Source organism: Engraulis encrasicolus, chromosome 12 (assembly GCF_034702125.1).
Source record: "Engraulis encrasicolus isolate BLACKSEA-1 chromosome 12, IST_EnEncr_1.0, whole genome shotgun sequence".
Classification (NCBI taxonomy): Eukaryota; Metazoa; Chordata; class Actinopteri; order Clupeiformes; family Engraulidae; genus Engraulis; species Engraulis encrasicolus.
The window spans coordinates 50,126,742-50,150,582 of record NC_085868.1 but is presented as its reverse complement, the minus strand read 5'-3'; the positions used below and the strand labels follow the sequence as shown (position 1 = coordinate 50,150,582).

The following is a 23,841-nucleotide window of genomic DNA, read 5'->3' as shown; positions in this document are numbered from 1 at the left end:
AGCTGATATGGCTAACTTGTTCCAACTCCGGATAAATCCTTTAAGTCGTTAAGGAATTATACAACATCAAAGTTGGTGCGGGCACTTTTATTTGAATTTGTGAATTTGATCGGTTGTTGGGTAATTGTTGTCGCTAATAAGAACACATGAAGAGTTCAGCTGCAAAACCCCCTAAGTGCCTTTTCAGAAAATAATCTTAATTCATTTTTATTTAATACAAAGATATCAAAATTGCATATTTTTTTATTTTATTTATGTAATCTAACTATTTATATGTATTATCAAGTACATGAATGTAAACCAAACCAACAACGGGGTTCTCTAAAAATATAAAAGTGCAGGTCTTCAGAAATGGAGTTAGGGGGTTTTGCATCTGAACTCTTCACATGTTAATCATAAATATCGATTGAAATTTTGTCTAACCTCAATTGTAAATTAAGAAATTTTTCATACTTACGTGTCAATCAACTGCTTATTTCTGATACCGTTGTAAAAGTCATGAAATAAGTCGTGAAGTAAGTGGTAATCATACAGTTCACAGATTTATGTTCAAGTTGAGTTATAAGAGAACATGAGGTCAATAAGCAGCGAGAGTACCAACACTGTTTGCGGCTGCGGCAGCCATTTTTAGACCAAGTCATGTAAACAATGGAGTGGAAGTCAACTTCTTGCTTGTGGGAGTACTTCTTGCAACCAAAACGTACTCAAATGTCTCCCTCTGCTGGCACATAACTTGAACATCAGTTTGGCATACATACATTTGTGAAATGATGACAAAGTATTTAAATTAATTAGGTGCTTTAATGTTCAATAATAAAAACTCATATACACACACACACACACACACACAAGTACCTAACAATGTTGGGTTTTTTTTGTCTTTACAAGTAACTAACAATGTTTTTTGTTTTTGTTTTTTTACAGCAGGTTCACTCACTCTCACACACACACATGCACACACAAGTAACTAAAATGTTGTTGTTTTTTTACAGCAGGTTCACTCACTCACACAAGTAACTAACAATGTTTTTTTTTTTTTTTTTTTTTACAGCAGGTTCACTCACTCACACAAGTAACTAACAATGTTTTTTTTTTCTTCTTCTTTACAGCAGGTTCACACACACACACACACGTAACTAAAATTCTTTCTTTTTTTTAAAGTTCGAAAAGTCTTGCTGTCTCCTGCTGGGCAGCAGCACGGCATGCCTCACAAAACCAGTCACCCTCTGGTACCCCGCTAATGTCCACACACTCAGCGTGGTACCAGAGGATGCAGAAGTCACAGGCTACGTACACCTCCAGCCCTCCCTCACCACATGCAGTGCACCGCATTGCCTCCTGCCTCTCCCTGTCCGCCTGCTGGGCCGCACCGGCCGCCACAAGGATGTTGGGGCCCCGGCGGCCGGACAGGCACTCCTGTGTTGGATCATAGTCCGGAGCAGCAGTGGTGGTGGTCGTGCTGGAGGACGCGGCAGCGTTGGTGGTGGTGGAGGAGGTGGTGGGACAGGGAGAGGCAGCAGCGGTGGTGGTGGAGGCCGTGCTGGAGGTCGTGGTGGTGGTAGGGCCTGGTGAGGAGGAGGCAGGTGGCGAAGGCGTCGGGGCGTCGATGATGGTGGCGGGACCCCGGGGCGACGTCGCAGGTGTCCATGGTGTCGGACCGGGGCACTGTGTCGGGTACGGCAGGGCCGGTGGGGGCATCGCCGGTGCTGGGAGGGGTGGACGAGTCCTCGCTCGTCTCACCTGCTGGACGGTGACGAGAGCTCTGCAAGAGCTGAACAAAAAAAAAACATACATTACAGACTGTGAGTAAAGTGCTACAGATAAATGAAAAAATATAACAAAATAATATACTGACTACATTTGTCATGCTGTGTTACATTTCTCACAACTCACCTTGGACTCGTCCACCGCCTGCCTGTCTTCCGGAATCCGCTCTTGATGTTATGCGGATTCAGGGCCTGCTCGACCGCGACCTTAAGCACCGGCAAGAACTTGCTTTTTCCAATGACGAGGTTGCCCCTCACCAGCCCGAGATTCCTGGCGGAACTGTGGAATGCCGCCTTCAGCGGGCCGTACACCGACACATCCAGCGGCTGGAGCACATGGGTGGTGTGCGATGGAAGGCACACCACCAAAATCTGATTCCTCCGGCAGAAGTCGACCACCCCCAAGTTGGTGTGGCTTTCGTGCTGGTCTACGAAGAGCAGGAGTGGCCGCTCCTGAATTTGCGAACTTTGCCATTCATGCCTATGAGAGAGGCGATGGCAAGCGAAAGTAAGCGAACAGGGGCGAAGCGAAATTATTAAAGGAAGTTTAATGTTATGCAAATGAGGAGCGAATTCGCCTGCCGCGGCCCAATCAAATCAACAACATAACTGTTCCATTCCATTTGATTCGCCGCGACGACCTGATGACGGTCGGATTTCGCTTCGCTGGCTTCGCCTCCTATGTGTCCCTACCGTAACAAAGTCAGTGTTGCCAGATTGGGCGGGTGCCCGCCCAATTGGGCTACTTTTGACAAGCGTCTGCGGGTAACAACGGGAAAAATTGGACATTTGGCGTTTTTTTTCAGCCGTTTTGGGCCCATTGAAGTCAATGTAATTTCTTGAATTTGGGCGGAATTTAGCACATTTTGGCGTTTTTTGGGCGGGATTTGGTCAGACACATCTGGCAACATTGAACAAATTGCTCCAGCCACTTCAAGTACAGAACACTGTCCATGTACCCCGTGTCTGACACACCATATAGGGCGTTGGTGGGCCCCTCCAGGCTGTACTGGGAAGGCACTTTGCGAAGATGGCAAACGGTGGTATGACCTCCCCAGCAGCATTCACGCTAGTGAAGGGCATGGCGATTCTTTCGCGCCAGTTCGTTCTCTTCGTTCAGTTCTGCTGAGGAATTCGTTCGTTCACAGTTCGTTCAGTCGTTCATTTTGATTACGTCACGCCACAATGCAGGAGAGCAAGGGGTGAATGACGAGCGAACTAGTTCAGTGAACCAGAGGAGGAGGGGGGCATTCATACTTTGCCTGTGTGCTTCTCATGTCCAAACATATCAACTTAACTCATTTTGCCTAGTTATATTATTTATTTAACAGCAGCACACATTTAAAAAAGCCCAATTACAAGCTGTTTTTAACCAAAAAGTATGCATTCGTCTCTGCCACGTTAAGTTGTTTATTCGTGGTCATGGAGACTGTTGCTATGCGCCCAGGCTGGTCTCTCGTTCGCGGGCTCAATACAGTTCGTTCTCGCTGTGCTGTGTAGATCTAAGGTGCTCCTCGTGTCTAAACATACTGAACCTATTTTGCAGATTAATTTTATGTATTGAACAGTATCACCCATTAAAAAAAGAATAAAATATCATTTACAAGTGGCATTTCCAACTAGAAGTATGCCTTTGTCTCTGCCACGTTAAGTTGTGTATTCGTGGTCATGGAAACCATTGGCTGCAGTTCACTGGCTCCTCGTTCAGGAACGAGAGCTCAGCTCGTTCAGAGCTGTGTGAACTGTGGACTATGTGAACTGCTGAGCTCTTCTAAATTATGAACTAAATACCCGGTATGTGTAAAAACTCTGGTAATATTAAGATATCACATTAAGAGATAAAGTGGTGCCCCTTTGCGCAGATTAAAATGCTCATTGGACGACCACTTCTGTCTGACTGACTAGTGACAGACCGGTGATTCACCAACGAACGAAGTGAACGAGAGGCGGGGAACTAGTTCGCTTCATTCACTTCAAAGACTCGTTCAAAATGAACGGTTCGTTCGTGAACGACACATTACTAATTCACGCAGCAGTGGACAGTGATGTGGTCTCTGGTGGTAACCTGCTGCGCGCGATCACGGTCCTCTAGCTTGACTCGCAGACAGTGTTGCCAAAAGAAAATCAGCCAAAGTCGCTAGATGACGTCATGACGTTACGTATGACAATGTCACGCACGGCGCGCTGATCTACAGAAAACGTACCCACATGCCTTCGTCCACAGTACAAATGGCCGGTGCTAGCAACTTTTTGGAGATCAGAGCTAATCTGCAGCCCTGCTTAACCGTGGGAAACGCTTCTGACGGCGGCGCAGAGTCAGAATTATGTGGGAAAACGATGAATTTGTCCCCGAAAATGCACGTTTTAAAAAGTCGCCAAATGCACCAAAAAGTCTCTGAAGGCGCTAGATAGTGGAGGATGTTAAGTCAATATTCCATAAGAATCTTTCACTTGGTGATACAAGCACCAAATTTGGTTCACAGGTGCTTCAGGAGCTACTTTCCCAGAAAAGGTCGCTATCCAGGTGGAAAAACAAGATGGCGGCCATTTTTCAAGATGGCCGCAATACAGATATAATACAGATACCGTTACGGAAGTGACAAAAGCACCAAACTTTGCATGGTGTTTCTTTAGGGTATATGCTGTAATTCTAGCCTCGGAGCCCTTGGAAAAAGAAAAACATTCTACCATGTCATATACAATATGTCATGCATTACCTTGTTATTACATGACATTTTACTTAGCTGACGATGTTAATATAGTCCCAAACTCAGCAGAGATGAAGCAAGGGCAGGGGTAGCCTGCTTGACCAGATTGCTGCAACTACAAAAATGTTCATAGTGTGAAAGTATGGGTGAGTCTGTGCTTACATGTTTGACAGCAAATGTAACATTGTGAAAATGTTGAGAAGATTCTTGGTCTGAATTAAAATGAGCATTTCCCACACTAAAACTATGGTGAGAATAGACTGCTGCTAATGCTCGCTCAGCTGCATCTGAATTGGAAAGTGTCAAGATGATGTCCAAGGTAGCAGGTTCGCCATCCTCTAATTTCCATAACAGATATTTTTTTATGTGTATGAGAGAGGGTAAAGGACAATACCTCTCCATGTGTATGAATAACCCATAAGATCACCTAATTCTAAATTTTCACAAGTAGCATTATGTCTATAGTGACTGCATTTCAGTCTTTAAGAATGGCATTACAGATCACTCAATATACAATACATGTAGGCTATATCTTCAGTTCAAATCAAATGGGAATGATTTCTAAGTAGGTGTTGAGTAAGTAGGCAGAGGTGTGCGAATTGTTTTATTTCCTCCTGAATTTGCAAACAAGTCCTCACCTAGTACTTGTGTCACAAGTTGCATTACAATAAACTCAGTAATCATTGAGTATTTCAATAGCTACTTCAAAAATGACAGCTGATGGACAACATGTTACCTACCGTAGGTCTTTGCCACCTTTAAGAGAAATATCTATATTAAAAAACAATTCTCATATGGTATATACTTTATATATGGTATATACTTTATATATATATATATATATATATATATATATATATATATATATTACTGTATATATATATATATATATTTATATATATATATATATATATATATAAAGTATATATATAAAGTATATACCATATGAGAATTGTTTTTTAATATAGATATTTCTCTTAAAGGTGGCAAAGACCTACCTAAAATCTTGAAGGTTAAAAAAACCATATGGCATTTGGTGTGTATATATATATACTAAATTAGAAGTCCACAGACAATCCCTTAGGGATGAGATCTCCTCCTACAATAATGCGGTACGCTCAGAGAGAAAAGCATATTTTTCCAAAATCATAACAGACAACCAGCATAATGCGAAAGTTCTTTTTTCCACTATTGACCACCTGCTTAATCCAACACATAGCAATAACAACCTAAATGCAGCATCACATGCCAAGTGCGAGGAATTTGCTAGATTTTTTAATAAAAAGATTGCCGACATTAGAGAAGGCATCCAAGGTGGAAACGCAGCAACCTCTGTCGCCCACTCAGGCGATACACCGAGGGGAGGGTTAAACCCCCCTAGGAGACCTGAGAGCTTCCAAAAGTTTTGTCCAATTACAGAGGACGACCTCTGTAAAATAGTCAGGGAAAGTAAGCAGTCTACCTGCAGCCTTGACGCGATCCCCACATATCTGCTAAAAAACGTACTTGGTTGCTTAGCAGCACCTTTACTGCAAATTGTTAACACCTCTATGCTTACAGGCATTTTTCCAAGCTCATTCAAAACAGCCATGGTAAAGCCACTCCTAAAAAAGACAAATTTAGATCAGAATTCTTTAAACAACTACAGACCTATATCAAACCTCCCCTTTATAAGCAAGGTACTAGAAAAAGTTGTATTTAAACAGCTTAATCAACATCTGGCTGGGAATGATATCTTGGAAAAATTCCAATCAGGCTTTAGAGCCAACCATAGCACCGAAACAGCACTAACCAAAATAATAAGTGATCTTAGGCTCAACACTGCCGCAAACAAAGTTTCAGCACTTATCCTCCTCGACCTCAGTGCCGCCTTTGACACGATAGACCACAACATACTAATTGACCGCCTTGAATCTTGGGTAGGCTTGTCCGGTCACGTCTTAGAGTGGTTCAAAACATATATTACAGGAAGACAGTTTTTTGTCACCATCGGAGAATACGTCTCCAACAAGTATGATGTGCCTTTTGGAGTTGCTCAGGGTAGTTGCTTGGGCCCTCTCCTCTTCTCTCTCTATATGTTGCCCCTGGGCTCCATCATCAGAGAGCACAATGTTGATTTTCATAGCTATGCCGATGACACTCAACTATATATCTCTGTCGAGCCTAGCCAAACCACTGCCATTCATGCCTTGACTAAATGCATGTCTGCCATTACAGATTGGATGAACAGTAACTTCCTAAAATTAAATGAAGATAAAACTGAAGTGTTGCTCATTGGGCCTAAGAAAAAACGTGCAAAACTCCACTCAAGCCTAGGTGACCTAAGCATACACATTAAAGATAAGGTTACTAGCCTAGGTGTGGTCATAGACTCGGATTTGAGCTTTGAGCCTCACATCAACAAGATAACAAAATCTCCTTTTTTCCATCTTAGAAATGTCAACAAAGTGCGCGGCTTGGCCCCCCGACAAGACGCTGAGAAACTTATTCATGCCTTTGTCACCAGTAGGATAGACTACTGCAATGCTCTTTTCTCCGGTCTCCCAAAAAAATTAATTGACAAATTGCAACTCATTCAAAATTCTGCGGCAAGAATCCTAACAAGAACCAGAATGAGAGAGCACATCTCTCCTGTCTTGGCAGACCTGCACTGGTTACCTGTCTCATACAGAATCGACTTTAAGATTCTGCTCACAGTATTTAAAGCATTAAATGGACTTGCCCCTAGCTATATCTCAGACATGCTCTCTTTTTATGCCCCTGCTCGAGCTCTCAGGTCCACTGATGCCAAGCTGCTAAGGACCCCCACCCCCCCGCAGAAGAAGATCGGCGACGCCGCGTTTGCCTGCTATGCGCCCAAGAGATGGAACGCCCTCCCCATCGAGATCCGATCAGCCACCTCCGTCGACTCCTTTAAGAAGCAGCTGAAGACCCACCTCTTCATCCTTGCCAACTCCTAGCTGCCAAGGCGTCATAGTGTCCCAGCCGCCGCAGCGCCCTTACTACTCGCAATCCAGCCCTGGCAGGGGGCTCCCCTAGGTGGCCGCTGGTCTCTGCCTGAGGTTTCTTCCTGACTACAGGGGGTCTTTTTTCTCAGACCTCACTGAGCTTTTTTTCCCCCTCACAAACTATGAATCAAGCGAAAGGGAGTTTTTCCTCACCCCTGATGCCACCAGGGGCCGCACCTGAGCGCCCAATCTCTGTGTGACTATCTATGACTTATGATAGGCCCAGCCACTATGGACCTTACACATCTAAGAATCCTGGTCCTAACCTACGTTGACCTTATGACTCTACATTCTCTGTCTATCTCTTCTTCCTCTGCCTTCCTGCTTTTTCTGCCTCTCCTCTATACCTCTCCTTTTAAATCTATCTCTAACAATGTTTTTTCCCATTTGTTAAGCACTTTGAGTTACATGCCTTGTATGACACAGTGCTATACAAATACAATTATTATTATTATTATTATTATTATTATTATATATATATATATACACACACACACCAAATGCCATATGGTTTTTTTAACCTTCAAGATTTTGAGTGGTAACAGTAACATAACTCATTCCCACTACATCTTTTTGCATCATATTGTACATGACCTCAGAATGCTCTAAATGTTTCAGTTCTGTGTAGTTGTACTGTACTGTACAGTACAGTACAGTAAAGTACAGTAGCATACAGTATGGTGCCGTATAGCAAAGTACAGTACAGTAGAGTATAATACAGTAGAGTATAGTACACTACAGCACAGTACAGAGGCATACCGTACGGTACAGTACAGTAGCATACAGTACGGTGCAGTACAGTAAAGTTAAGCAGCATACAGTACGGTACAGTACAGTAAAGTACAGTAGCATACAGTACAGTAGAGTGTAGTACAGTACATTGCAGTACAGTACAGTAGCATACAGTACGGAGCAGTATAGTAAAGTAGGCCTACATTACAGTACAGTAGAGTATAGTACAGTACACTACAGTACAGCACAGTACAGTACAGTAGCATACAGTACGGTGCAGTACAGTACAGTAGCATACAACAGTAGCCTACGGTGCAGTATAGTAAAGTAAAAGTACAGTAGCATATAGTACAGTGTGGTATATCACATTACAGAACAGTACAGTACCGTACAGTACAGTATAGTACAATACAGTAGAGTACACTACGCCACAGTACAGTACAGTATAGTCTTGATGACTTGTAGGCTACTTTGACAGCTGTATCCCTCCAAAGCCAATGGCATTTCCACATGCTGTTGTTTAAAGTTTTTGAAAGACTTGAGTGTGTGAGAGAGGGAAGGCAGGCAGATATGTTTTAAACAAAGGACCACACGCACAAATAAAAAATAACAAGCAATCAATACATTAAGTGGTTAGGTAGCCAACATGTCATCTAAGTTTAAGCACAAAGTAGACCAGAAAACCATTTTGCTAATACATACAATACATAAAGTATTTGTCAATATACTGTATGGTGTATTGCACATTGATTATTCATAATTTCCCAAGCATAAAGGCCCCTATCACTCCACAGTACACTTAGGACTTGAGATATACATATCTGAACACAAATCAATATATATTTTTTATTTTGTAATGACCTTATAGAGGTAGATAATCCAAGCTGACACATGATATGTACATGTATTATTCACTTGATTGATATGAAAATTGAGCATTTCACTTGGGCTCCTAAGCTTAAATCATTGAGGGGGTCCTAAGGAAGCATCGTGCAAAGTTTCACGCTTTTGTCAGCTCCGTAACAGTAGTGCCCTTTTTGTCCCATAACCGATTACAATAATATACATTGTGGCCATCTAGGAAAATGGACGGCCATCTTGGATTTCAAGTGGCCTGCATGCCTTTTCAAAAGAAGTGTGTCTAAGGAGTATCTATGACAATTCCAGTGCTTGTATCACCATTTGAACAGTTGTTTCAGTTGCTAATTCATATCTGCATGGCGGCCATCTTGGAAAATGGCCACTATTTTATTTTTTCACCTGGATAGCGACCTTTTCTAAAAGAGTAGGCTCTGAAGCACCTCTGAACCAAATTTGATGCTTGTATCACCAAGTGAAAGATTGTTTGAGGTAATTGCTGTACTATGATGAGTTTTTTGTCGCCAGTGCCCAGGATTCACTGCGGTCGGTACAGCCAGCCTGCTAGTGCTCATTTAAATTTGTCATACCGGTATGCATATCGCAAGGAGCCGTTGTGGTAGCTTTTGTGATACGCAGTAAAGTTACGTGCAGGGTACAGTTGAGGTAAATCAAATATACCTTTGTAACAACAAGACTGATCTAATTCCAAAGTGTAGGCATAACAAAAATGACAGTCCCAAAACATTTGGTGACCAAATCGAAGATTGTGTAATCTCGGTTTATGTTGACATTTGGTTCCTGTCATACCTTTGTCCCATATCGCTTACCGTAGCCTCATGCCAGCAGATGCACATGTGTATGAGAATTCCAGTGCGTATCACAAAAGCTGCCACACCGTAGAGCATCATGTGTCACGTCTGTCTCTACCCGCCACTGAAAGTGCATTGTGTGGTGTCGTGGGGAGGGAGACTGATTTGCCTCTCGCAAGACAAGCGAAATAGTCGCTAGATTCGGTCAGATTGAGCCTGAAAAGTCGCTAGATTATTTTTTTGTCGCCAGAGGTGGACAAAAGTCGCTAAATTGGCAACTCTGCTCGCAGAGGACCCGCTGGCTTGAAGGGCCCTTGTCGCCGAATCCAGTCTTATCACAGTTGTAGATCAGTTCCGGGGTCCCGCTGAAGCCATGGGTGTCGTGGAGGGTCTGGCACATGTGGAAGAAAGAGGCGGTCGACTCTCCCCACCGTAGCCCCACGTACCGTCTCCCCCTCAATCATACTTGGCCTCCGTGAGGCCACGGTGGGGTGTCGGGCTCTAAACCTCCTCCACCACATCTTGCTCAGACCCTCCTCCATGTTAACAAATGGATTGTTCCGCCCCGACGCCTTACAAATCTGGATGGACAGCACCATGGCCACCGCTCGGGTGATTGGGAAGCCATGGGCAGCCATCCAAAAAAAAATATGATAGTAAGGGTGTAATCCCATTACACCCCTTAGCCCTAAGCGAACCTCTTTGCCTCTGTTTTGCGCGTCCACGTGTAGGGGTAGTGGCATCCCGATTCACGTTCAGACAGATGGGTAGGGGTAGGGAAACGGACTTTCCACCCCTCCACGCGGAGATTTTCCAACCCCAGACTCCGCCACGGAGGGCTGCGACAGGTTTCCCTGAATGCATTGCGAATTCATTTAAAAATTGGCGGCAAGCCGCGGCACCCACAACAGCACAGAAGTTGCAGTATTTCCGCCGCAATTGACGGTTTTAAAGTGGTAATAATTATTCCATTGCACTAAGTTTAACATTGTCCTAATGTTGTATGGCCCTTTTCTCCGTGAAACGCACATGAAAACAATCGCTATTAACCGTCAACCTAATGTATGGAATTAGTGACAGCTGTGAGTGTCATTCCGTGATTGTTGAAGGGGCATCCCAATTCATAGGGGTTGTGTTTCAAGCCCTACACCTTGCGGCTTTGTTTGAAAGCACGAGGGACAAGAGGAAGGCAAAGGGGTAGGGGTGGAGATTAGTAATGGGAAAGGCCCTAAGTCCCCCTCCTCACTGGGCGTAAAGGCCCTATTGGGGTGTGGATTTGCCTCCACCCGACCTCCCCGCTTCCTCCAGTCCAGAAGTGTACTCTTCGGGATGTTGTCAGTGTTGCCAGATGTGTCTGAACAAACCCCGCCCAAAAGGTTCTCAAAAACCGCCAAAATGCACCAAATTCCGCCCAAATTCAACAAATTACATCGACTTCTATGGGCCCAAAACGGCTTAAAAAAACACCAAATGGCCAATTTTTCCCGTTTTTGCCCGCCGACGCTCATCCCAAGTAGCCTAATTAGGCGGGCACCCGCCCAATCTGGCAACACTGGTGTTGTATTCCCGTTCCACCCTTTAGCCCTACGCGAACCCCTTTGCCTCCGTTTTGCACGTGTAGGGGTAGTGGCATCCCGATTCACGTTCAGACAGATGGGTAGGGGTAGGGAAACGGGCTTTCCACCCCTCCACGCGGAGATTTTCCAACCCCAGACTCCGCCACGGACGGCTGCGACAGGTTTCCCTGAATGCATTGCGAATTCATTTAAAAATTGGCGGCAAGTCGCGGCACCCACAACCCTCTGGAGGACATCTTATTCTGTTGGAAAGAACATAGCGTACACAAGCATGTTGTTAATTTAACTGTATTTAAACACTACTATCCACAGCATGGCATTATGTTAAGTACTTCATGAAAACACATTAATAAGAATAGGTTAATGATGGAATGATATTGTTAATTTAACTGTGTTTAAACACTACTATCCACAGCATGGCATTATGTTAAGTACTTCATGAAAACACATGAATAAGAATAGGTTAATGATGGAATGATACTGTTAATTGAACTGTATTTAAACACTACTATCCACAGCATGGCATTATGATAAGTACCTCATGAAAACACATTAATAAGAATAGGTTAATGATGGAATGATATTGTTAATTTAACTGTGTTTAAACACTACTATCCACAGCTTTATGAAAACACATTAATAAGAATAGGTTAATGATGGCCTACAACCAGCCAACACTGTAATGCTCTTGATATTATTGTTTATTATCGTTTATTTCAAACAAAATACTTTCATGAATGACATTAGTCTTTGAATACCACTTGAGGCTAACCAGTTATGTACTATAACCCACAACATCTGTGATACACACAACTGAGAAAGTGACGTAATACTGATGTAAGCTCAGAACCATAATATGAACTGGCTATTAAGCTATGCTAGCTACATGTGTATTTCTATAACGTTCATTGAAATGTATCCCTGCGACGACAAAATGTCCGTTATCTCCTCCGGACATTAAATTCAACATGTCTACTATAAACTTAATGAGTTCACACGGTCACATTTCATCACAAGATATCGCTACAGGCTTTTAAACTTTTCTCCACTCTATCATCAAAAGGGGGCCGAACACCGCCCGGAAGTTTTCTTAGATGTGACCTTTTAAGAAAGGGGTGTAGCCATTACTTACTTTTAGATAGCAGACAGCACAGCAGGCGACCTTTTGCGAAGCGTAGTCGTGAAGACAACTGAAGAAGACAACTGAAGGTATCCCTTGACACTTACGTTTTTTGACTAGCCAATACGTAAAATCTAGGCTTGAGGTCCCATAGGGACGGCGGAAGTAGTAAAAAAAAGGGGGCGGGACTTTCAAGCTCTATGAAGAGAGTAATGCCAAAAATGGCGGCGAAGATCGTGTTTTAGCCGATTTAAAGAATGCGTTTCGGCCAGACGGCCAGACAGACGGACATACCCTCTTCTAGAGATAGCCTACTAGGACGCATCTTAAAACATAGAACACATGTAGGGCCTATCAAAGAGAAACATTAATTTGACTCACAGTAAAAACATTAATCTGACTCGCTTTCTGAATCACAGTGTGGGCAAATGAATGAGACCTGTTGCTATTGTCCATGTTATGCATGGATTGAATGTTTTGAAAATGGCAGCATTTTGCTTTTATTCACAGAATTCCAAGTGTCCCAACTTTTTTCTAATCCGGTTGTACCATATATGCCCCACAGTATTTATGACAACCAAGTGGTGAAGAGGGGACTAAAATCCAAACCCTTGACATTTACATTACTGGTGCTTAATGACTGTCTGTTCTGTTTGCATAGTATGGGGATGGTTCCTCATGTCAGGGTCGTATCACCATAAAATCACCCCAGTGCATGCTTTTAAATCATCGCTCTGTCTGCTGCGTTCGTGATGAAACATGATATAGTAACAATAGCCGTCTGCAGTGTGTGTGTAAATAATCTTATTGTTTCCTTCTGGGAATACCAGGATACAAAACCAAGTCAAGTGAATAAGAACATCCTCCAAGTGGTTGACCTCAGCTGAGAGGCATACAGTTGCACGACATCAGACTGCTTCTGTCAGGGGTAAACCGCAACGTGTCCATCGGCTGTAAGTATCGGTATTACATTCTCACCTTCATTTTTCAATGTTAAGCCCATTTAGTCTGAAGAGGTTGGTATTATTGCTATTTTGTTATGTTAGATAGTTACATTGTCAAATACATATGTGTGAAGTAAGCACTATTTTTTAAATCGGATTTATAGCATCTATTTATTTAGTATGTTGTTAGTCTTTAATACATTTGCAATGCAAGGACATGAAAAAAAACAATAATACTTGTGGTTGTGGCTTTCCATTAAATAAATGAATGGATTGTCTCAAAGTTTCTTTCAAGATATAACGCATGTACTGTATCTTACTTAAAATGTGTCGAGTTCTGAATGGAGTCTGAGAGAATATTGTGTGACCATCATCAGAAGCAGAGGTGTCAAATTAATGGTGTAAGTACAAGACTAGCACATGATTTTATATAGCTGTTACACAATTTACTACATTGTACCTTATGAGGTAAATGTGTTGTTACTGAAAAACATTAAAAACTTAACAATCAGCTGATTGTAAGACAAGCACACAGGTCTAGTTTTTACTCAGATGAGTTATCTGTGTTGGAAGGAAACTGTATTTCTTTCTTTTTTTACTTTGACTTTTGACACCTCTGATCAGAAGCCTCAGGATGACCTACATCATCTACCATGGCAACAGCACCGTGGGCAACTGCACGGACGTGGACCACCTGGTGAAGCGCTACTACCTGCCCGTCATGTACAGCCTGGTGTTCATCGTAGGGTTGCTGGGCAACGTCACGTCCCTCCTGGTAAGGAATGTGCAAAAAACAAAAAAACGAGTCATGCCGATGCACCGCGATAGTTGTTTACACAATATACTTTATCGATTAATGACAATCGATTATTTAATAATAGAAAAATTGAATGTGCCACTGGTTCATTTTGTTCAGCAGATTTGGTCAATTTTATGTTGTGATGGATGCTCTGTCTCCCAGACCCTAAAATGCTTAATACAGGGTTCGTACGGTCATGAAAAACCTGGAAAAGTTATGGAATTTGAAAATTCAAATTTCCAGGCCTGGAAAAGTTATGGAAAACGTATTTTTGGTCAAAAGTTTTGGAAAAGTCATGGAAATCCATCCAGTGTTTCATCAATTATCTTTATGAAGTTGATGACACGGCGTAATAAAATCTAAATGTCCGAGTTCTCGTGGAAATGTCTAGTGCAGGCTGCGTCAGCCTAACCATGTGTTGCCAAATTGAGTGGGTTTCAAATAACGCATGTTGTAATGGCTCCAGGCGGGTTTCAATCGTTTTTGGCGCTAGAAATCATTCACACCTGGCAACCTGCCTCGCAACGCGCGAGCTAGATGTAGTGTGTGCGTGTGTGTGTGTGTATATATATATATATACACACAATATATATTCTTGCCCACTGGAAAAAGCTGCTGTGAACCCTCATGTTCCCTTCATCCTGCTTCTAAAGTTCTGAGTATGTTTGGGGGTAGGAGATAGAGAGAAGAGCACAATTAACTTTATTCTTGATTATAAGCCCTGGCCAGTGAATCTCAAATACTCAAAGCAAAAAAAAGTATTCATACCATTTTACACACACACACACACACACACACCAAATTGCTCCAGTCCACAGATAGGCCTACAGTCAGTAAAAGCCAGCTTGCTACATGGCATGTTAACACGCCCCCCCCAAACCATTTTGTCTAGTCTAGGCATAAATTGAGACTCATCAAAAGAACCCAGGATTGTCATTGTATGAGTGGGATATTGTTTTCGGACACTCGCCATTTTTTCACCACAGCAAAACTGACCGCTTATTGCTTAGGCTTCCAACATACACATTGCCAAAACAAAGTTACGCTACAATGTTTCACAGCAGGTTATGTAATAAAGTGAGCGGCTGCGTAGCCAGCGATTCCCAAACAGTAGCATGCGACGGCGTCTTACGTATCCATCTGACTACCATGCAAAGAAGCAACTATTCATTCAGATGTCTTATTAATGACGTGACATGCCATTGCAGAAGCAAAATATTACAAAAACTCATTTCGTTTTTAAAAAAGCATAGTTGCACAAGCAGTACAGTGAAAAAATACACATAAGATTGTTGGATAGGCGGAAGGGGAAAGGGGGATGGCCGTAACACCAAATTACAAGACAGCACCAGTGCTGGTCGTCCTTGTGACCGCTGACATGTCAAGATAAATGTAAGATTATATGTTGGCGCAACAGTATATGAAAAGTTTACGAAAACAAATCAAATGGGTACATATTTCTCACTGATTTGAGCGAGTGTCAGGCAATAAATGGGGGAAACGCCGAAGTAGCTACCTACAGTAAACTGGTAGCCAGCGGGTAGCCTACTCGCAGTTCTGGAGAACAGGACACTAGCATAAAAACAGCAGCACATCATCACGACAACAGCTCAAGACAAATGAAAGAGTTCTTTGTGCTGGCGCAACATTACAAGAGAAGTGAATGGAAATGTATCAAAATTGGTACATGTTTGTGACTGATAAAGTCAGGATGACAACTTGGTCTCAGACAATAGGAAACGAAACGCCGAATGCATAACACCAGCGACGGTATGGGTAGGCTAATAGTGGGGTAATTTGGCTACACTGCATTGGCTACTATCGGGTGTGCTGGGGGTGAAAGGAAAGCTAACCTCATTTTCTCCCTGGGTCACGTCTCTTATATCGTCTCCTCCTCCTCTTTTCTTTCCCTGCTCGAACCATCTCCCACACCTCCTCTTCTTTCTGCTCCTGTGCGCTAGCGGCCACAGCCCCACTGTCTGTCCCAACCTGAGATCGAGCTGTCTGGCAGTGGTTCCCCATCTCCGGACCGAAACATGAGCGCGAGCTGTTAGCTTTAAATAAGTCAGTGATTTCAGCACATTTTTTTGCGTGCTCTTTAAGTTTTTGCTTTCTCTTTTTCTTGCGCTTGTCATAGCCACTATTTTCTTTCTCCGTTTTGTGTCCTCTCTGTCGTCCAGTTTTAACAGCATAGCCAGTCTACAGTTGAGGTGATGATGAGTTTTGTCAAAAGAGGGCCTGAAGGGAGGGGCGGGACTTCGAGACCCAAAGCATTTCATTGGACTAGCCAAATGTGCATCAAGAGAAGCATCCAATGGGCTCCGATGTGTCACTTTTTTACCGTCGCAGACAAAAAAAAGAAAAAATATATTTTATTATTATTATTTCTGGCCCTCGGAGGGCCCACCGGGATTTGCCCGGTACGCCAGATGGCCAGTCCACCCCTGATGGCTGGAGAGGACGAAAGTTGTGATGTGTCCGTCCGATATGGGCGAAGCAGCGGCACTTGTTAGCCACCTGAAGGGCAAGATACAGCAGGCGGTTACCTCCTCAGCTACTAACAGGTTAGCAGTTATACGCGTTTTAAAATATTTAGCGGTTCCACTGAAACGTAGCTAATGCCAAAAGGAATACAATCCTAAGACCTGTTTGGTCTTGGTTTAATTTGCCAGATAGGGCACCAAGCGAACCTTTATGCTTTCGGTAAGCCCCGAGATTTTGATATTGATAAGCAACGCACCTGCTGCCTGCGAGTGAACTTGTCCAGTGTGCTGAAAGATTACATGAAATCCGTACAGTAGTCTATGTGCAGCTGACCGCGAGCCAAACGATTACCAATGTCTGCATGACGCGCCTGAAATGCGGTATAAACGGCAGCGTGACTAGAGTTTGAAAAAGTCATCTGTGGCTTTGTTTTCAAATCGGTCAGATCGTTGTAACACAAAATGAAACTCACCCTAGCATCTCCTTGAGTGGGCGTCAGACTAGAACTATGCCACGAACAGTGCAGTCTCTCTCTCTCTTTTTTTTTTTTTTGCTCCAGCAACGACCACAACAAATGACAACATTATCATTCTTACAGGAGCTTTGGACTGTTGTGCTTAGGCAGGTGTAGTAGGCAGGCCTATGATTTCTTACTTGGGCAGGATGAGCATTTATCCATCTCCATAGAGAGCATGTTGATACAAATGTGTCTTCATGATGATTTCACGACCTAATTTGCTATAGGCTGGCCTAGGCCTATTCATTTTCATTTCTGACTGTACATTAGACAAGCGAATTATATAACATTGGTGAATAATAGCAGAATTAATGTAATACAACATGAAGTATAATGGTTGCTTATAGCTTGTAGTAAAAGATAACCTATAGTATGAACATGTTTATTGTTTACATATTTGTAATATAGGCTATGTAATATATAATATAATATGCCATAGTCTATAGTATAAATATATACAGTAATTACATATTTATCATATAGGCTACGTAATATAGCCTGTAATATAGCCTAATACGCCCCCACCCCCCGCGCGCGATTGGTCATTGGTTTTTCGGTCCTGGAAATTCAGAAAAAGGTTTTGGAAAAGTCCTGGGAAAAAATTGGTGATGTATGAACCCTGTTAATAAAATTAATTGACGTATGAATGCTATACAACAACTGACAAATAAGCTGTAGTTTTTACACATTTACTTAAGTAAATATCGCCATGAATGCACCGTAAATAATAGTACACAAATTGCAATCTATCGTGATAAAATCGCATCGTGGCATGTGTACTGTATGTATCGTGATGCCCATTGAATCGTGATCCCTTTGCCAATACCCACCGAACAACAACAACAAAACACTTAACTAACCCTTCTTTACATCTGCACTTGCTGTTCTGTATATTTCCTGTGTACTTAGAATCTGCTAGTGATGTTGGCTATGATTATATAGCCAGGCCATGCCCTCCTAGTGACGCAACAGCTACCAGTCAGGTCAAGAGTCAATGCAAGTACTTTCTGAGTTCCTGCAAATACGGGAACTCCTCCCACTTTGTTGGGAAGCAAACAATCATTAGCAAACCAAGGGAGTCCATTTGGGAAATGCAGTTTGGGGAATGTTAATTGTTGTGCTCTTGGTCAGACCAAGTCTCAAAGATATTTGAAAGTCGATGATAATCAGGCTTGTTTGAAAGTTGCTTTGGTCATAAATGTAACAATGTAATGTAATAATACCCACCCTACCTCCACCTCCAGGTGTACCTGACCAAGTTCTTCAAAATGCGTGCAGGCAACAGGCCTACAAAAACGTGACTTGTATTGATTTGGTACTGATGAGACTGTTGGAAAATCAGGGTTCCTGCACTTCTTTTTGGATGATGTTTTCAGATTATTAGGGTTCCTGCACCTCTTTTTTTCCACTTGTAATGTAATGTAATGTAATGTAATAATACCCACCCCTTCTTCCACCTCCAGGTGTACCTGACCAAGCTGCGTCCGTGGCGTAGCGGCAGTGTGATCATGGTGAACCTGGCCTGCACAGACCTGCTCTACTCCTTCAGCATGCCCTTCTTCGTGTACTACTACACGCGCGGCGACTCCTGGACGCTGGGCACCTTCATGTGCCGCTTCGTGCGCTTCGCCTTCCACTTCAACCTCTACGGCAGCATCCTGTTCCTCGGCTGCCTGGCCGTGTTCCGTTACGTCGCCGTGGTGCACCCCATGCGGGCGGCGGAGATCCAGCGCGCGCGGTGGGGGGCGCTGGCCTGCGTGGCGGTCTGGGCGCTGGCGGCGGCTGAGATCGCCCCCATGTTGACCATGATCTCTATGGTGGAGCACGACAACAAGACCTACTGCCTGGACTTTGCCAGCAACGACCCGGACGAGGTGTGGCTGTACGGCTGGGTGCTGACCTTCGTGGGCTACCTGCTGCCCCTGGTGGTGGTGTGCGGGAGCTACGTGCGCATCGTCCGCGAGCTTGCCAAGGGGCCGCACACTCGCAGCCGGAGCAGGGTGAGGGCGCGGCGGCTCATCGTAGTGGTGATGGTGTGCTTCGTGGTCTGCTTCATGCCCTACCACGTGCTGCGCGTGCTACGGGTATTCACGCGCCGCAAGACGGACTCCTCCTGCCTCATGGAGCGCTGGGTGCACGCCGCCTACATCATCTCGCGTCCGCTGGCGGCCCTGAACACCGTCTTCAACCTGGTGCTCTACACGCTCGCGGGCGACCGGTTCCACGAGGCCTTCCTCAGCCTCTTCAAGTGCCCAGGACTCCTCAAGTGTCTGGGCAGAGCGAAAGCAGGCATCGCTCTGGCGACTGTTAGCAAAGCCACCTCAAACACAACAAAAGAGGCCGACACAACCAACAACAATGTGTGAGATGGTTAGGGATACGTACAGTGTGTACACGTGACATATGGAGTGTTTCACACCTTATAACAGCTTTGTACTAGCCTAGAAATCGCTAATTTGCTCCCGGGGGGCTATTTGCTGTAGGGGTTTAGCTTGCTAGGCTAGGCTAATTTGTACGCAGTACAAAACGTATCGAAAACATTTTTATTAAAAAAACGTGCCACATGCCAAAGCTGGGAGGAAGGTGCTAAGGGGTACAATGTACGAGCAGAAATACGTATGTAGTCGAGCAAATGTAGGGTATAAACAGGACTTAAACAAAACGCAGATATTGTCAGTGTCAAAATACAGACATTATAAGTGGAGGGAGACTGAACTGCAGCAGAATCTTGGTGGATATCGACTTAGTGACCTGCTGAAAGGATTACGCAATAGGGGTAGTGCAAAAAATGACTTCCCTAGCTAGACTACTTTCTTTTTTTAAAGTATTTATTTGCCTATTTACAAGCCTTTATTTGTATAATCTCAGACAGGACAGTGAAGCAGAGGCAGGAAGTGAGTTGAGAGAGAGAGACGGGAAAGGGCCGGCAAAGGACCCAGGCCGGGAATTGAACCCGGGTCGGCCACGTAGTAGACGAGTGTCCTACGGTAGGGCCTAGCTAGACTAGTTTCAATACATAAGTACCCCCTTTCCAGACGGGAGCGTGTCTATGGTCCCACAGCCCATTGGTCCCACATCACTAAGATTTTAAACATTATTTTTAGGCCTATTGGTTCTCTTAGTTTACTTGGAAATGTGGGAACATGGAGTTGTAGAGCATAGGGCTTATATTTGAATAATTTTGTAAAACTGTGGGTACATGGAGCAGCAGGAATAAGTTGGGACCATTTGGGCTGTGGGACCATTTGGGCTGTGGGACCAATGGGCTGTGGGAACATAGAGCTGACCCCTACCAGACACCGTCCCGTTACTGGGACTTTGTAATAGTCAAAGAAAAAAGTTCCACAGTAGACTACACCACTATGACAGTGCACAGGGCCTTTAGCAATACATTACGACATGACGGCCAATGCCATTCTGCTAACAGCTATTATAACATGGGTAGTGTTAATCAAAAATGGGGGTCAGCTCTATGTTCCCACAGCCCATTGGTCCCACGGCCCATTGGTCCCACAGCCAAAATGGTCCCAGCTTATTCCTCCATGTTCCCACAGTTTCAAAAAATGATTCAAATATAAGCCCTATGCTCTACAACTCCATGTTCCCACATTTCCAAGTAAACTAAGAGAACCAATAGGCCTAAAAATAATGTTAAAAATCTTAGTGATGTGGGACCAATGGGCTGTGGGAACATAGACCCGCTCCCCAAAAATGCCATTTTGAAGATCCCATCTCAGGCCGTATTACTACCTATATGTCAGCAGTTTCAGTGCCACAAGGTCATGTTACGCGGGTCATTATGTAATTGCCAGGAAAGTCCAGTGCTGCTAGCAACTCTGGTCTGGGGGATTACCTAGCTCCTGTTTCCGCCATTTAAATATAACCACTCAACAATACGACTAATCTAGTGGGTTTTCCGAGAAAGCTCATTGCTCTTTGTACTGTAACTTTTTATTTTCAAATTATTTATTAACTTCTATTGCACATGGTTTGACAAAGTATTCACATTAGTTAATTGCAGGCACTGCAAACTACGTATATAAAAATGATAGACCAAATTTAATTGCTCATTACAGTAAAAAATATCAAACAAATTCTTAATTTCTGTACATGAAGTTAAATGCTGTAAAAGTGCATTAAATGCCCAAAATGGCTATTTCAGCATGTACATGGATATATGAATAACATTATATGTTGCTGATGAATAAATACCATGTATATCTTATAGATTTCTTTATTCTTTGTGTGAGTAAAAAAAGGTGTATTTCCTGCAGAGCATTGTTTTGTACTTTCCCCATTCTTGCGTCAGCTGCAAACTGAGCCAAGGTTCAGAAACTTTACTATAGTAATTTGTCACAAAACACTCGACACTGACTCTTGTGGAGGATTTCGCTTGAGGCCTTTACCGTATGTAGGGTCTAGGAATTCCAAATGTGTTTGATATACACCAACTGTGAAGTGACTGTCAGTACAGGAAATTGAAGTTTTTGAGCAGAAGGGTCTCAACAGAACAACAGAAATGTATTCACACTATAATCGCTCATTTCTAAGTCTAATTATTCATCTTTTTAATTCCATAAATTCTTTCTTGTCCATAACTTATTCAGCCTCCTCCTCTCTGCCCTCTTTACCTTGGCCTAGTGACTCTAATGGGCCTTTTGACAGAACATTTGCTGATTACATGAATGATGTTTACTCTGCATGATAAGGTCCCTTAGGTAGGTCTGTAAACACAGTATGGTACATGTTTGATGACAGTCTGATGGATTGTAAATGCCAAGTGCCTGATTGCTGAGATATGTTTGTTCACAACAAGATTTACAGTACGGCATAATGACCAGACATCTGATGACTGGTGGGTAGCATATAGTGGTTTCATTTGCTTTCATATAACTGTGTATCGCCTTCTAACAACTAAAATTGAGAAGGCGGTGAAGGCAAATATTTTACACAACTTCACAGTTTTTTAATTGTAATCTTTTTTGTCTTTTCTTTTTTTGTGTGACTTTTTAAAATTTAGTTTTTGAATTGATATATTTTTCTTGCTCCTGTAAGTCTTCTTTTAACTTATTGGCACAAAATAAACTCCATAGCCTACGGAGTACATTTATTATGTCACAGGTTCTATGCTACATTACATCAGTATATCAGGAAGTCTCTATACAGTACCATACAGTAACATTTGCCATGTCTTGGAGCTCTTTCAGGCTTGCAGTAACTGAAGAATGATCCGCCTCGCGCAGACGTGCGGAAACGCTTTTGCTTTTGTCACATTTTTTTCACTCTATACAACTTTCTTTTACCTGGGGTTGAGACTTTGTGGAGAACCGCAGACGGGTCATTCCATGGCAAATCTCCAAATGTCACTTCTCGACCATATCAGATTTAGCCGACAAACATCCGGTAGGTTCACACACACTTCCACCGACCCCGGAGCAAGGGACCCAAGCACGTGACCCCCATCCAATGCAAGGCCAAGGGACCCCAGGACGTGACCCCCATCCAATGCAAGGCCAAGGGACCCCAGGACGTGACCCCCATCCAATGCAAGGCCAAGGGACCCAAGCACGTGACCCCCATCCAATGCAAGGCCAAGGGACCCCAGGACGTGACCCCCATCCAATGCAAGGCCAAGGGACCCATGGACGTCACGTGACCCCCATCCAATGCAAGGCCTAGGGATCCCTGGGTAGTTGGTGCTGATGGCCTACCAGACTGGCAGGGAGGCCAAAACCTTCTTGAGCGTAATGTGCATGCATGTAGAGCAGTGGTTCTTAACCTGGGGTGACCGTGCGGGCATACACTGGGAGTGCGCCAGAGATTTCAGGGGGTGCGTGGAATTTTGTTTGTGTTGAGGTTGTCACCAAAATTCTGCTTCTGAACATTATAATTAGGCCAAATCAAGACCAAATTAAAACATGTTTTGGTCCCCATGTAAAGTCATTAAAGTATTGAGTAATGCCTCTAGCAAGAATCATTGTAATTAATCACTTGAATCATTTTTAAGTGTGTATACATGTGAAGACGTATGGGCACAGGTAAGGGGGTGCTTTAAGAAAAAAAAGGTTAAGAACCACTGATGTAGAGGGCACTTTGTTGTAACTGTAACTAAGCGATCTGTGATGCCACTAGATTTCGAGTAACGGCGAGAGTGGATTTCGAAAGTCCACCTGGGAAACTCCAACTCCTTCACAGACTTCTTCGTAAACACCTGAACCACAATCTGTTACCCGCATTACACATAGCCTACTTTCCTTCAAACGCACTCCCTTCACACTTCACAGCTGATGAATATATCAGGATGTTGAATCTTGACATAATGTTCCTCTCTCTCTCTCTTTTCATTTTTACAAGGAAATGAAAGATCTTGTTTCTTTTGAGGGCATATGGTATCAAAATAGTGCCTTGTGTACAGTCAGAGGTGAAGAGCTTGATTTTAGGCTGATTTTGGGGTGCCTGTAAATGTAGCATGATGGAATGTAACCACTGTTCCTTTTTTTATTTTTTATTTATTTA

General features: G+C 43.4%; 1 protein-coding gene across 1 annotated transcript; it reads left to right on the top strand.

The window, feature by feature from the left end:
• The first annotated feature begins 14,159 nt into the window (after positions 1–14,159).
• On the top strand, positions 14,160–19,767 carry LOC134459896 (2-oxoglutarate receptor 1-like). The gene is made up of 2 exons (XM_063212401.1): positions 14,160–14,300; positions 18,789–19,767. The coding sequence occupies exons 1-2, from the start codon at positions 14,160–14,162 to the stop codon at positions 19,689–19,691; spliced, it is 1,044 nt and encodes a 347-aa protein (XP_063068471.1). The 3' UTR covers positions 19,692–19,767.
• Positions 19,768–23,841: the final 4,074 nt, after the last annotated feature.

Bases quoted from the DNA above. Each gene is read 5' to 3' on its own strand.
- LOC134459896 (XM_063212401.1), top strand. From the start codon at position 14,160: ATGACCTACATCATCTACCATGGCAACAGCACCGTGGGCAACTGCACG. The intron at 14,301-18,788 runs GTAAGGAATGTG...TTCCACCTCCAG, and splicing joins GCAACGTCACGTCCCTCCTG to GTGTACCTGACCAAGCTGCG.